This window comes from Cricetulus griseus, chromosome 2 (genome assembly GCF_003668045.3).
Source record: "Cricetulus griseus strain 17A/GY chromosome 2, alternate assembly CriGri-PICRH-1.0, whole genome shotgun sequence".
Classification (NCBI taxonomy): domain Eukaryota; kingdom Metazoa; phylum Chordata; class Mammalia; order Rodentia; family Cricetidae; genus Cricetulus; species Cricetulus griseus.
The window spans coordinates 180936843-180950035 of NC_048595.1; the positions used below are offsets into that span (position 1 = coordinate 180936843).

The 13193-nt window shown below is 40.6% G+C and overlaps 1 protein-coding gene across 2 annotated transcripts in view; it reads left to right on the forward strand.

Moving 5' to 3' along the window:
• Positions 1-13193, forward strand: part of Fbn2 (fibrillin 2) — a 204779-nt gene that overhangs the window by 181354 nt on the left and 10232 nt on the right. For both annotated transcript variants that reach the window (XM_027400938.2, XM_035439034.1), the window contains exons 56-60: positions 6595-6720; positions 7943-8149; positions 9320-9445; positions 10784-10906; positions 12626-12742. In XM_027400938.2, the coding sequence (XP_027256739.1) occupies positions 6595-6720; positions 7943-8149; positions 9320-9445; positions 10784-10906; positions 12626-12742 (699 nt within the window). The remainder of the gene's footprint in view (positions 1-6594; positions 6721-7942; positions 8150-9319; positions 9446-10783; positions 10907-12625; positions 12743-13193) is intronic.

Here is a 13193-nt window from a genome sequence, read left to right on the forward strand (position 1 = left end):
AACTAGCAGACTGTTGTTATAATGCCAGCACATTCATCTGTCTGCTTCCTGGGGGACAGGGGTAAACATCAGGATAAAGCTTCTCATTAGAACTATTGCGAATGAGCTGGATAACTCCAAAGAGGGCTTAATTCTTACTCCCTCATTTTCTTTATGGCGTATGATGGTGGAGGGGTGGGAAGGAAGGCATATCCTCTAGCCTAATATTTTATGATCTTGCTGATAGGCAGCATTTTGTATCTGTACTTTTTATTATTAAAACACACAATAAAAGATGTAAACCCCCAAGGCCTGGCATAGCAACTCAAGCTTGTGGCATCAGCACTTGGGACCACGTGTTCAAAACCAGCCTGGGCTATCTAGCAAGAAGTAGGTCCTTAAGCATTTCATTATAGCATGCTGGTAGTGGAACTGTATGCAAAACCTTTTTGGACTGCCAGGAAAATGCTGTGGAAAAGTTCATTTGATGCTGGTAGCATGATTTCACAATTAGAAATCCCATACAAACAGCAAAATATCATTTTAAAATGTGTTTGCAAAACTCAAGATGGAAAATAAAGTCACTTTTAAGATGAAAAATGTACACAAATGACCCAGAGTCCAAGAAAATGTCTCAGAAAAAATATTTATATTGTAATAAAAATATAAAACATGGCAAGGTAAGGATGTTATAGGAAAACCCCCAAAAGAAAACTGTAAAATTAGCCAGAGGTGGAAACTTGATCCTGCAATATACTATAATCAATTATTTCTTCAAGAAATCACAAATACCAAAATCTGATAAATAGAAAAAATATACTAAGATCATTAAATTTGATTAAAAATGGATGCATAAGCATCTGAGATTGGAATTTAGGAGAAGATAGTTTATTTTAAAGATGATGGAATAAAGATATGTCCTCCTCAACCTTGAAGATTTTAGAAACGTTGTCGTAGGAGAGATGAGTACTGCGCTGTCTCAATTTTAACAAAGGCCCTGTCACAACAGACTTGGAAGGGTGTCTTTAAACAGTGAAAGTTTCAAACACAACCCAGGAGTTTGGTGACATGTTCTCTTTCAGACTTTAGCCAACTATCTCAGTTTTCAAAAGTCTGATTAGAAGATCAGGGGCAGGTTTGATTAGAAGATTAGAAAAACGTGGGAGTATTTTTTGTGGAGGCCCTATCCACTCTGCAGTCTGTAAAAGACAGGCTGGCACCATGCTGTTTAATTATCGACAGGCTGGTCTAGATGTGGAGAGACTGGTCGAGATGTGGAGATTTCCAGAGGCACCGCCAAAGGTAGAGGGACAAAGAAGTCACTAAAGAGTCCAAGACTTTCTGCACTTTGTGACTAGAACTGCAACAATCCCCTTAAGGACAGAAAGAGTGGTGACAGACTCACTGAAGATGTTCATAAAGAAATATGTGAACTGAAACCATAGATCATGCCTGCTTTCCCCTAGTGAACTGCGAAGCTACTTTTTCAACAAATAAAATTAAACTGCAGAAAACTATTCAAAACGGACCAATTTACACAAATGTACACATCATGTGTACAGAGTAGAAGATAGGAGGAAGATAAGAAATAAAGTCAAGACAACAAGAAAGAGAAAAGTAAAGATGAAGTGCTTACTCTGCAAACATGAAGACCTCAGTCCAACCCACATAAAATCTGGGCTCTGCAGTGGACACCTGTAATCCCAGCACTGGAAAGGTGGAAGTGGAGTTCTTGGGACTTGCTGACTAGCCAGACTAGCCAAGACAGTGAGAACCAGGGTTAGTGACAGACCCTGTCTCAAAAGCTAAAGTGGAGCACAAAAGAGGAAGGTAACGGTGGTGACCTCCGTTCTCCGTGTGCACCTGCACGTACAGGCACACACACACACACACACACACACACACACACACACACACACACACACACACACACACATGCACATATACACACATGTAAAGATGTGTGTGTGTGTGTGTGTGTGTGTGTGTGTGTATGCATTCATGAAATAGAAATGACAGAAAACTCAATTAGAAATGTGTATATTATGGATCAATAAAATGATCAAGTGAAACGCAGGTATCTGCAATATGTTTATAAATAAAAATCCTTTTTAAAAAGGAAAACTAGCTAAGCATGATGGTATACGCCTTTAATCCCAGCACTCAGGAGTCAGAGGCCCCTATGAGTTCAAGGCCAGCCTGGTCTACAGAGCAAGTTCCAGGACACAGGGAAACACTGTCTCAAAAAAAAAGAAAGAGAGAGAGAGAGAGAGGGAGGGAGGAGGGATGGAGGAAGAAAGTAAGGAAGGAAGAGAAAACTAAGCAAAAAAAAAATACCAGAGTATATTTGAGTATTTTGGAGAAATTCTTAAGAAAAAGATTGAAATCCCCATCAAAAAGAGTACACTGCCTCATGGAAACCCTTTACACAAGAGTCGTCCATTAGTTTAATTATATTTATGAAACATTCATCATGTTTGTGATGCTGGCAGGGCAGAGTAAACTGGTTTTGTCTGAGGACAAATCCCTCACTTCCTTCCTGGCTTGGAAAAAAGAGGTTTGAACAAATAAGAAACAAAAGAACATGGTAATGTCATACAATGGTAATAAGCCCTTTAAGGAAAATAAGGTTTTGTGATTGGGTAGGAGACACTGTAGAGAGCACTTGAGAGTTTAATGGAGTGACCTGGTAGCTGTGACATGGAATGGAAATTCAAGAAATGTCAGTATCAGTGTAGATCCTGTGGCAGCAACGAAAGCCATTGTTGCTGGAGTCTGTGCCAGAGTATAGCGCAAAGGGAGGCCAAAGCATTGCAGTCGCAATGGAGAGTCTGGTTTTGTGGCGAAAGCCTGAAGGCAAAGTACTTTATTTGTAAGGCCGTGAACGTGAAGAACCTAGTTACAAGTCTTTGGCTGGTCTAGGGAACTTGGATTAAGTGTGTCTCAGATTCCTTGTGCTAAAACAAATTGTAATCATGAGGACACTTACCTCATGGGGCTGTTGTCACGGCTAATTTAGGACAGAGCTGAGCAGATAGTAAAATTTCAATTAACTGCTAGCATTGTTATCCTCTAATTGACAGTCTTAGAGAACTCTGGCTGCCTTGTAAGTGGTGCATTTTAAGGGGGAAGAAGCAGAAGTAGTGATGTCATTTAGGCAGCTATTTAAAAATCATCCAGGATGGGGCCACGGTTGTGTATACAGATTTAGAATAAAAAAAAATAAACTAATCAGCATCCAGGATTGTTGATCGATGCATGACAGGGTAGGTGATGGGAGAGAAGTATAAAAGATGAGACAACTTTTTACTCCAGTAAGTTGATTGGATAATGTTACCGTAAACTTCTATGGAAGTGGTATTCTATGTATGTGGTATTATTACACATACAAACATTCATGAGGCAGAGGTATAAATTACTGGCATAAACATTGTTTAAATGATCATGGAAAGGACATGGACACCAGGAAGGGGATCTTAGAGACGAGGAGAGGCAGCAACTGAGCTTCTGGGAACTCCACTTTTTAGGTCAGCTAAAAACGCATGGGAAATGGAAACAGTAGCCAGCAAGAAAGGAGACCTGTGGGATGGTGTGCTGTCTGGGGAATGTGGGGAACCCGCCATTGATTGAGTAGGTTAAGAGGGGAGTTGTTTTGCAAGGTGTTGAGGAGTGGAAGAGCAGTGACAGTTGTATTTAGTGGCCTTTTAGGAAGCGTCACTCAAGAGAGACAGAGCAGGTGAGTGAAGCAAAGAATCAGAGGTGAGGAAGTGGGGTGGGCAATTATAAATCCTTCTTTCAAGTTTTGTCCTTAATAGAGGATGAGGAGATGTGGCAGTCACTGGAGTCATCATGTGTGGCTGAGAAGTGTTCTGTTCTGGTTTTGGTTTTTAAGGTAGAAGTTACTAGGGAGTGTGTACCAGGCAGGGTGTGATTTCCTAAGGAGAAACTGTGAGATCTTGGAAGTCCAAGGGAGACAACAAAAAGTCCTCATCTTGTGGAAGAGGGGAAAAGGCTGAAAGTGAGGGCAGTGCCCAGAGGAATAGTTGCATCCTCTTCTCAGTACTGTGGCTGCATAGACATACTAGGGACTGTAGTGGGGTGGTCCACAGAAGTCCAAATTCCATGGTGCCCAGACTCATGAATAAACTGAGAACTCTCTGGGGCATCATTCTCCTCTTGGTAGTACTTCTGTGGATGAGACACAGAGCAGGAAGAGAGGGGGTGGGCACGGGGAGAGCAGTGGGCATGGAAATGGCAATAGTTGGTGATCATTCTGTGCAGAAATTGACCAAGGAAATTTCTGGGAATCAAGATGTTCTGGGTAAGGAAGTGCCACGCTAAGACACATCCAATGAAAGCTACAGATTTTAGCAGTAGTGGGGAACTCAGCTTCCCCACCCCCTTTAATTCTCATTGCCAGTGGCAGTAAATTGAACTAACAGTGGTAGAACTCGAGGCACATCAACTTGTCATTCAAGTAACAGGGCTTAGGTTAGGCATTATATCCAGCAAACACACTATTGGAGAAATCAATCCCTATTGTTAAATTATAACTCAACATAAATATGTTAAGCTGGGTGGTGGTAGCACATGCCTTTAATCCCAATACTGGGGAGCAGGGGGATCGGTAGAAGCAGCCAGATATCTGAGTTCGAGGCCAGTCTGGTCTACAGAGCAAGTTCTAGGACAGCCAGGGCTACACAGAGAAACCCTGACTCATAAAACCCTTTGTGTGTGTGTGTGTGTGTGTGTGTGTGTGTGTGTGTAAATACATACTATATATATATATATATATATATATATATATATATATAGAGAGAGAGAGAGAGAGAGAGAGAGAGAATTATAGCCTGAGAGGAAGGATCATATCTAGGATGGCAGACCTGAGCCCTCAGAATCTAGAAACAAGAGATAGAAAACTCAACATTCATAATTTACCTCATCGTTTTAGTGAGTACTTTTAAATTTCCATAGTAAAGTGTTTTCCCTAAAACTGAATAGCTACATAAAGTCACATCATTGTGAGTTTTAGGACACTTAAAAACAAAATGAAAATACTCAACACTTGGGATGAGGGAACTAGATTCCCTATAATTGAACAAAAATGCTGAGCAATGGAAAATAGCCCACTGTTTTCACAATGCTCAAAGGGAAATAATCTTGAACTAAAATTTTTAACTCAATGGAGTATAAAAACAATCAAAATAAGCCATTGTCAAAAGTCTGTTTTGGAATTTATTTTATATTCCCTTGCCCTCTCTGAACTAGTTATCAAACTACATAATCTAATCCAGGAGACAGCCATTGCATATGTGTAGTAACACAGCGGTCACACAAAAATGCAAGGTACTGGTTAGAAACTTTTGAACAGATCCCACTACTGGGGCAGAAACTGAGGAGGCTGAGGCAAGAGGATGACAAGTTCAAATCCATCCTACACGACAGAATCAGGTTAAGCCAGTCTGGGCAATTTAAGAGACAATAGCCCAGTGATAGAATGCTTACCTAGCATGCACAGGGTAAAGATAAAAAGTTCTGCTTGACTCTGGTAGAAAATTCATTTAAGGAATAATCTGAAATCATTTAAAGGCTGCTGCTACAAGAGTGGAAAAAACATGGTAATTTCCAAACTTGAGTTGGAGACATAAGGAAAGCGTAAAAAATTAGATGGATTTGATAGATGTTAAGAGAATGGGGCACCAGCATAGTAAATGTGAAGTAATTTGAAACATATGAAACGGCAGGTATGAAGGAAATCACAAGTCTAAATGGTTTCAATCGCTAGATGAAAGATGGAGGCATTTTTACAGTTCTTTTTAAATTCAGCTAAATGCTTTTTGTAAGAAACATACCTAAATCAAAGGGTGAGATGATGGTTTGCAAACGAAGAGATGGGGAAGATATGCAAGGCAAATGTTAATAAAAAGGAAACAGGAGAAAGATGTCAGAAAACTAAAGACTGAAAAATTAAAATGTATGAAAGAAAGGGAGCAATTTATCAAAAAGATGAAGTTGTCACAAGCTCCCTTGTGTTGAAAACACCTTTGGGAAATGACCAAATACAATTTACAAAATGTCATCCAAATCCAGTTAAGGATATTTGGGAATTTATATAAGTTTGGGTTTTTGCTTTCTTTTGTTTTGATTGTTGGTGTAAACTTGTCACCAAGCCAAAGAGCACTGTTCCCTAAGTTCTCCATCCCTTAAACTGCCCTCAGAGGTCACAGTTGACCCTGTGATTTCATTCAAAAAGCTTTAATCCCTGGTTACCACCATCTCAACAGACCATCTCTCTACCACCAAACTTTAGTCCCTCTTCCACAGAATTCTTCCTCTCCTGGTGGGGTGTCTTAGGGAAGAGCTCTCCCTTCCATTGCCATTCTGTGAGAACACCATTCCTCTTCTACTGGGGTAGGGTCAAAAAAGGAAGCTTTTAAAAAGGAACCCCCTGGATGGATGAGGTACACTGGGAGCCACAGTCATGTGACTATATTGATTCCATCTTACTGGTATTTTGTCAAAAAATTTTAAAGATGATGTAACCACTGGGAGATAGTTAGGAAACCTTGAGTTTTACAAGCTGCTCATTACTCATATGATTTTTTTTCTATGAAGATGAAAATGAATGCAGGACCAAGCCAGGCATCTGTGAAAATGGACGCTGTGTTAACATCATTGGAAGCTATAGATGTGAGTGCAACGAAGGATTTCAGTCAAGTTCCTCAGGCACTGAATGCCTTGGTAAGTGAATATATGAATATTATTCTTGGTAAGCAAAGCATGTTTATGATGTCATCAGAGAACAGCTCCACTCATGTATCCTTGTCTGTTGAACCTCGTAAGCATAGTACTCTGATGCCTCCTGACACAGGTATATGTCTATTAAAATGATATATTTATATGCCTAGGCCATGCATGCACACGTAATGTAAATAACAACCTGAAATGTTCTTTCCAAAATTTAGATTCATTAAGCTCTGTGGAAAATGTGACCCAAATAAGGACTTGCATGAGGAAATGACTTAATTCCAAAAGAAAATATTTGCAGTGTGAAGTAAGCACCGCTAATATTAATGCAAAGCAAATGCCACATTTCAAAAGTGCAGTAGACGTTTGTATTATGGTTCAGAAAAAAAGATTACAATATATTTTTCTAGTGGAAAATAGACTCTTTGTGGGCACTGTATCACACTCAACCAATGCTGACATGTATGCACTACTCTAGCCATCGCAGTTAATGACAGCAGGTGCAAAAGTAGGATGTGGTCGGATCCGGTAGCCTGATGGAGCCAAACATCAGAGGTGTATCAACATGCTACTTCCAATTGTAGGAAGATTTTTATACTCAAGATTTCATGTTGTTTCCAATCTAGACCTTCAATGGTAATAAGTCTTTGAAAAATAGCAAAGATACCCTACAAAGAATACTGTTTTCTGTCCATATTACAATTTCACTAGCACACTTGGCTTATTAAGCCATACTGAAGAAGATACTCCTATACTTATAGTAATATACTGTCTATTCTGTTGGCCCTTTCAATGTAGAAAACACCAGGAAATAATGAAATAAGCACCAAGGTCATAACATAGTTATGAATTTATTTTTCAATTCTTACCTGCCATTACTTTATCTAAAAGGAAGTAAATATATGTGGTGTTTCTTCCTTTGGGTTTCTGTGGGAATAGGGCTCCTTATCATTTAGTCATCACTTTCACTGGATTGAGAAGAGTAAATATTGTATAACTTTAGTCAAGTTTAATCATCTGTTTGTAGTATAAACACCATAGGGGTGTAAAGTTAATGTCAACAAAACTTTATAATCATTAAGTGTGAACTGCTCACATTAAGAAGAATAATTTCAAGGTTGAAGGTTGTTTCTGAAAAGGAGAGCATGATTGTCCCCTGAAAACCAAGTTGACGGCTCCTTGACCTTGTCTCCTGTCTTTCCTGTGTCCGTTCCAGACAACCGGCAGGGTCTGTGCTTTGCAGAGGTATTGCAGACAATGTGTCAGATGGCCTCCAGTAGCCGCAATCTCGTCACAAAGTCAGAATGCTGCTGTGATGGTGGGCGAGGCTGGGGCCACCAGTGTGAGCTGTGCCCACTTCCTGGAACTGCCCAGTACAGAAAGACATGTCCTCATGGCCCAGGATACACCACTGATGGAAGAGGTAATGTGCTGAGGAACTTCAGGCATCATATCAGACCAGTGAATTTTATACATCCAAATTGGTTTAAAAGAAATGTGAAAAAGTAGTCCTAGTGATGAAAATTGCTAGTGTGGAAGTATCCAGAAAATAGAATGAATCTCTACCTACACTCAGTGAGAAACGTTTCTTTCAGCAAGGCAAAGGTAGTTTGGAGGTTACCAGCCCCCATGACCTTTGGGTATGTGCCATTTTCTGGGGGACATTATTCACTGTTACCATAGTTTTGTGATTCTGTTTCCTTATCTGTTAAGTGAGAATAATAAAGTCTTCCATGGGTTTGATGTAGAAATATATCTCTTAAATGTTGTGACACAGGGCCTGAGGGGATAGGGCAGAAAGCTTGGGTGGGTGATGTGCTTGCCTTGCAAGCATGAAGATATGAATTAGATTCCCAAGACCTATATTTTAAAAGGCCAAGAGTGGTAGGGAGATGAAGGCAGGGAGGCACCAAAGGTTCATTTGCCGGCCAGTCAGACCTACTTGGGAAGTTCCTCTGGCCTCCACACACACCTGTACACAAGTGCACACGTACCTGTACACATGTGCTTTATAAAGCATTACACAAGAGTATCCTTGTGATTCCTGTATAGAACACACATAAAAGCACTAGTTTTTTAGATAGAATTGTGATAGGATTACTCTTTCCCATTTCTGTCGGTCTGGCTGCCAACAGAAGCCTTCCTTTTGTCTAAGGCAGGTGGGAACTGGAGGCCCAAATCTATATAAATTATCCCATATTTCAGGAGAGTCAGGCTTCAAATTGGTAGCTTTCTGAAATACACACACACACACACACACACACACACACACACACACACACACACACATATATATATATGTATGTATGTATATATAATACATATATATTAACTCCTACTTAGAATGCAAAACGAATAGTCCAGCATGGGCCTCGCAGCATAGTCCCCCCTGTTGTTCATCTCTTCCTGCCTCTTCAGTTGCTTTTGTTCCTCTCCCACACTGCCATTCCCTGAGCAATGAAAGGGGGCTCCAGAACTTCTGTGGGTGTTCACTGCCACCTCATGTCAGTCCCCTCATTTGTCATCATTTCTAGTCGTCTCCACTCTGCAGGCATTAACTTCTATTCCTTTTTCTTTATTTCTTACTCTACAGATATTGACGAGTGTAAGGTCATGCCCAGCCTCTGCACTAATGGCCAGTGTGTCAACACCATGGGCTCCTTCCGCTGCTTCTGCAAGGTTGGCTACACTACCGACATCAGCGGGACAGCTTGTGTAGGTAAGATAAGGTTGTACACACACGGTTTGGCAACTCCTGCTTCCTACAGGCCACGTGCAGTTGGTGGAGTGCTTGTCTATGCAGCTTTCACTGAAGGATGCCAGACCCATCCCTGATGCTGTTCTGAATGACAGCTTTCAATCAATTCTGTGGGGTACAGTGTCCAGTTCATCTCAAATTCTGTGCATTGAGGGAAACATAAAAATTGGAAAATGTACTTTCAACATTTTCTATTTTAATTTAAAATTTATGAATGTGCATTTAATTGGTGAAAACCAGACTTTTTGTGAATCCAGAGTGTTTGTGTGTGAAACAGAATGTATTTCTACAATTTTTCATGAAATGAAGCAACTAGGAATCATCTAAAATCTCTCCTTTCCAAAGCAGTCTCATCACTACAGTATCTTTTGACTGTTTTACAACACAATCTTCTTTAATTTTTTATCATCTCATCCATGATCCATACCATGTTGTGGCAAATGGAAGGCTGGAGAATAACCTTTTTTTTTCTCTTTCAAACATTTCTTAGTTTCTTTGTATTTACTCAGCTTCTGAAATATCCTCTTAAATTACCTATCTTAGTAAAAAGTACCTGGCATAAAACATTAAGAAAAACCAACTGACCCTTCATACGCATTTGATTCATGCAGTAGAAATAGCAGATGGGGAGTAGCCAGGAGTAGGTTGGCAATCAAGAGCTATGCTGCATCCATCCAGTGAGCTCTGTAGAGGAACTAGAGATTGCCTGCTGTCAATCACAGGCCTGGCAGTAAAGTGGTGTCTTATCCCAGTGAGGACCGCTCATTATGGCTTAACAGCAAGATTCTGTAAATGGACAACAGAGCATAGAAAGGCCACAACGTAACACCACCCTGGGACCAAAAATGGATAAAAATAAAAAGGGAAAAGTGATGAGTGCCTGACAGGTCACGAGAGTGCTCAGAGGGCATCCATGAGAGGGTCCAATAGGGAGCCAGTAGCTCAAACTAAGGCCACACTGGAGAGACAATGAAGAAGTGGGAGTGTCGGAAGGCCCAAGGTGGCAGAGCGCACTGATGAAGCCTGCAGAGGCTGTGTGGCTCCTAATGTCTAATCCAGTCTAACTAATCTGAAAAAAAAAATTGAGCCCCAATAGTTGCCTAGACATTACAAGAGCTGGCCAAGATCTGCACGTTGATCTTCACAATAAGCTAGTCTGCTACTTTACTCTCAGTTGGATCCCACTGTAAATTGCAGAGAAGCAAGAAGGATGAGTGAGAATGTGGAGGGAGGCGAGGGACTGGCCGTCTCTTGTAACCAGGGTGCTCATGTTCTCATGTTCGTGTTACCTCTGCTTAGACCTCGATGAATGTTCACAGTCTCCAAAACCGTGCAACTTCATCTGCAAGAACACAGAGGGCAGTTACCAGTGCTCCTGTCCCCGGGGGTACGTCCTGCAGGAGGATGGAAAGACATGCAAAGGTGAGCGGAGTCTCGGGGACAGCCACCCTTATCTCTCTCTCTCTTCTCTCTTCAGTAACGTCTGCATATTTGTGATCAGAGTTGTGGCATGGGCTTCCCCTGTGTTAAAACACCCCTTCACAGAAAACTGCACCAGAGCTCCCATTATAGAAGGAAGGGGAACTTAAAAATCTAAGAGTCATGATATTTCTCTCCTTAGAAACTAAAACACACACACACACACACACACACACACACACACACACACACACACACACACACACACACGAGAGTTTTTTTTTTTTTCCATCCAGGAAACTCAGTTGCATCAAAGGAAAATGGGCAGAACTGGATGTCATCACATTAAGCAAATTAAAACAGCCTCAGGAATACAAATATCATGTTTTCTAACAGATTGTAGACTTTTTTTATAGGAGTGTAAAAAATGCAATAATGAAACCAATTACTTTGTGTGCTGTCTTAAATATTGATTTTTAAAACTTTTAAAATAAAAAGCTTCAAAGAAATTATGTATGGCATGAAAGTTGAACACTTTTGGGGAGGTGGTCAGAGGCGAGAGGGAGAAACAAGAAGAGATAATGGGGGTTATCAGAACAATGGTGTCCGTGTATGAAAACATCATAATCCTTTCATTCAGATGGTAACTTTTTAATAAAAAAAAAAAAAAGTTGAAGCGAGTGTTGAAACAAACCATGAGAAATTAGAGTTTTTGTTGCTGCTTACCTCAGACTTCATCTCTCATCTGCATTTACTGCAACAAGGTGAGAAGCCAGTGCGTGGCTTCCTTTTTGTGTAGTATTAAGAGTAATTACCATGCTAAATTTGATCACTAAAATGGCTTCAATGCCATAATCTGTGTTTGATTTTATAGGAACCTCCTAAGTGTGATGCTAATGGATTGGTTAAATGGTTTAACTGCGTTCTCTGTGAAGCAAGGTTTTATTTCCAACCTATAATAAAAAATAAGTGCATAAAAAACAGCAGGTTCTGGATTTTCGGGACCCTGTTTAGAGAAATGGGTTTCAGGAACTGATTTTGCAGGGTTTATGAAATGTATGGAACTCTTACCTCCCACTGTACAGGGGACTCACTTTGAATATATTCTTCCTAAGTTAAGTTTCATCCAAATTTCATTCAATTTCGAGTTTCCTATTAGAAGAGTCCAGATATTAATTCTAAAGTTATGGCTGTTTTGTCTTTGTTTGTTTTGCTTTGGTTTGGGTTTCTTACTGTCTTTTTGGCAGGCTTGCACCGCCATGCCCAACAGAAACTTAAGTTTTTGCTTCTACTCATATTAGTGATGGTGTTTCCATTTGGATCTGGTAAACCTTCCTCCATCTGCAAACTTTGCTTTCTTTTTATTTAATATTCCCTCTAATAAGTAACCACCCATGTACTAAACCACACTAAGTACAAGAAGGACTGCTTTTCCATTTTGAGCTTTGAAAATGGTGGACTTGCTGTGTTTGTCTTTACTTTAAGAATGCTTGGCCCTAAAAACCTTTAGCCACCCAGTCCTAATCAGCAGCCTTCTATACGTAGGCTGTTTAATATGCACATTAAAACCCTCCCTCATAAACATATGGGAGCCTTCACAGACTAGAGCTGGAATTCAAACCAAATGCTCCCCTAGACAATGCACAGCTCCCATGGCTTCATGAGAACAAATGCATAACTGGCTGGCCCTGCTGACTCTCCTGGACTTCTCTGTCTTTTCAGACCTCGACGAATGTCAAACCAAACAGCACAACTGTCAGTTCCTCTGTGTCAACACCCTGGGGGGATTCACCTGTAAATGTCCTCCTGGTTTCACCCAGCATCACACCGCTTGCATTGGTAAGGCAAATCCGAGTCAAGGTATTTTGCAGACATTGGGCAGGTGCCCGACTATGGCTCAACCTGGCCTAAGGAAGTTGTAGGTAACATGAACGTTTGCTTACAAGCCTCAGCCACAGGCAGAAGGCCTGGACATGCATTTGCGCAGTGGGCACACTCTGTGTAGTGCTTTGACAGGAAATCCTCAGTACAGCTGTGATGTCAGACAGCAGAAGTCCTCATCACACATTTGTATTGTAGGCAGTGCAATACAAATTTCATATTCCCTACTACTGTGATGCTCAGATAAAATATGATCAAAGGCTAATAGGCAGACTGGGACTTCTCAGTTTTATTTTAGAAAGCATGTGTATAGATTCTTAGTCTATATCATCTAAAGCAGCGCCTCTAGTAACTCTAAAATATGTTCTGGTTTCAAGTCACTGAAAAGGTGCACCTCTTTATGTTACTC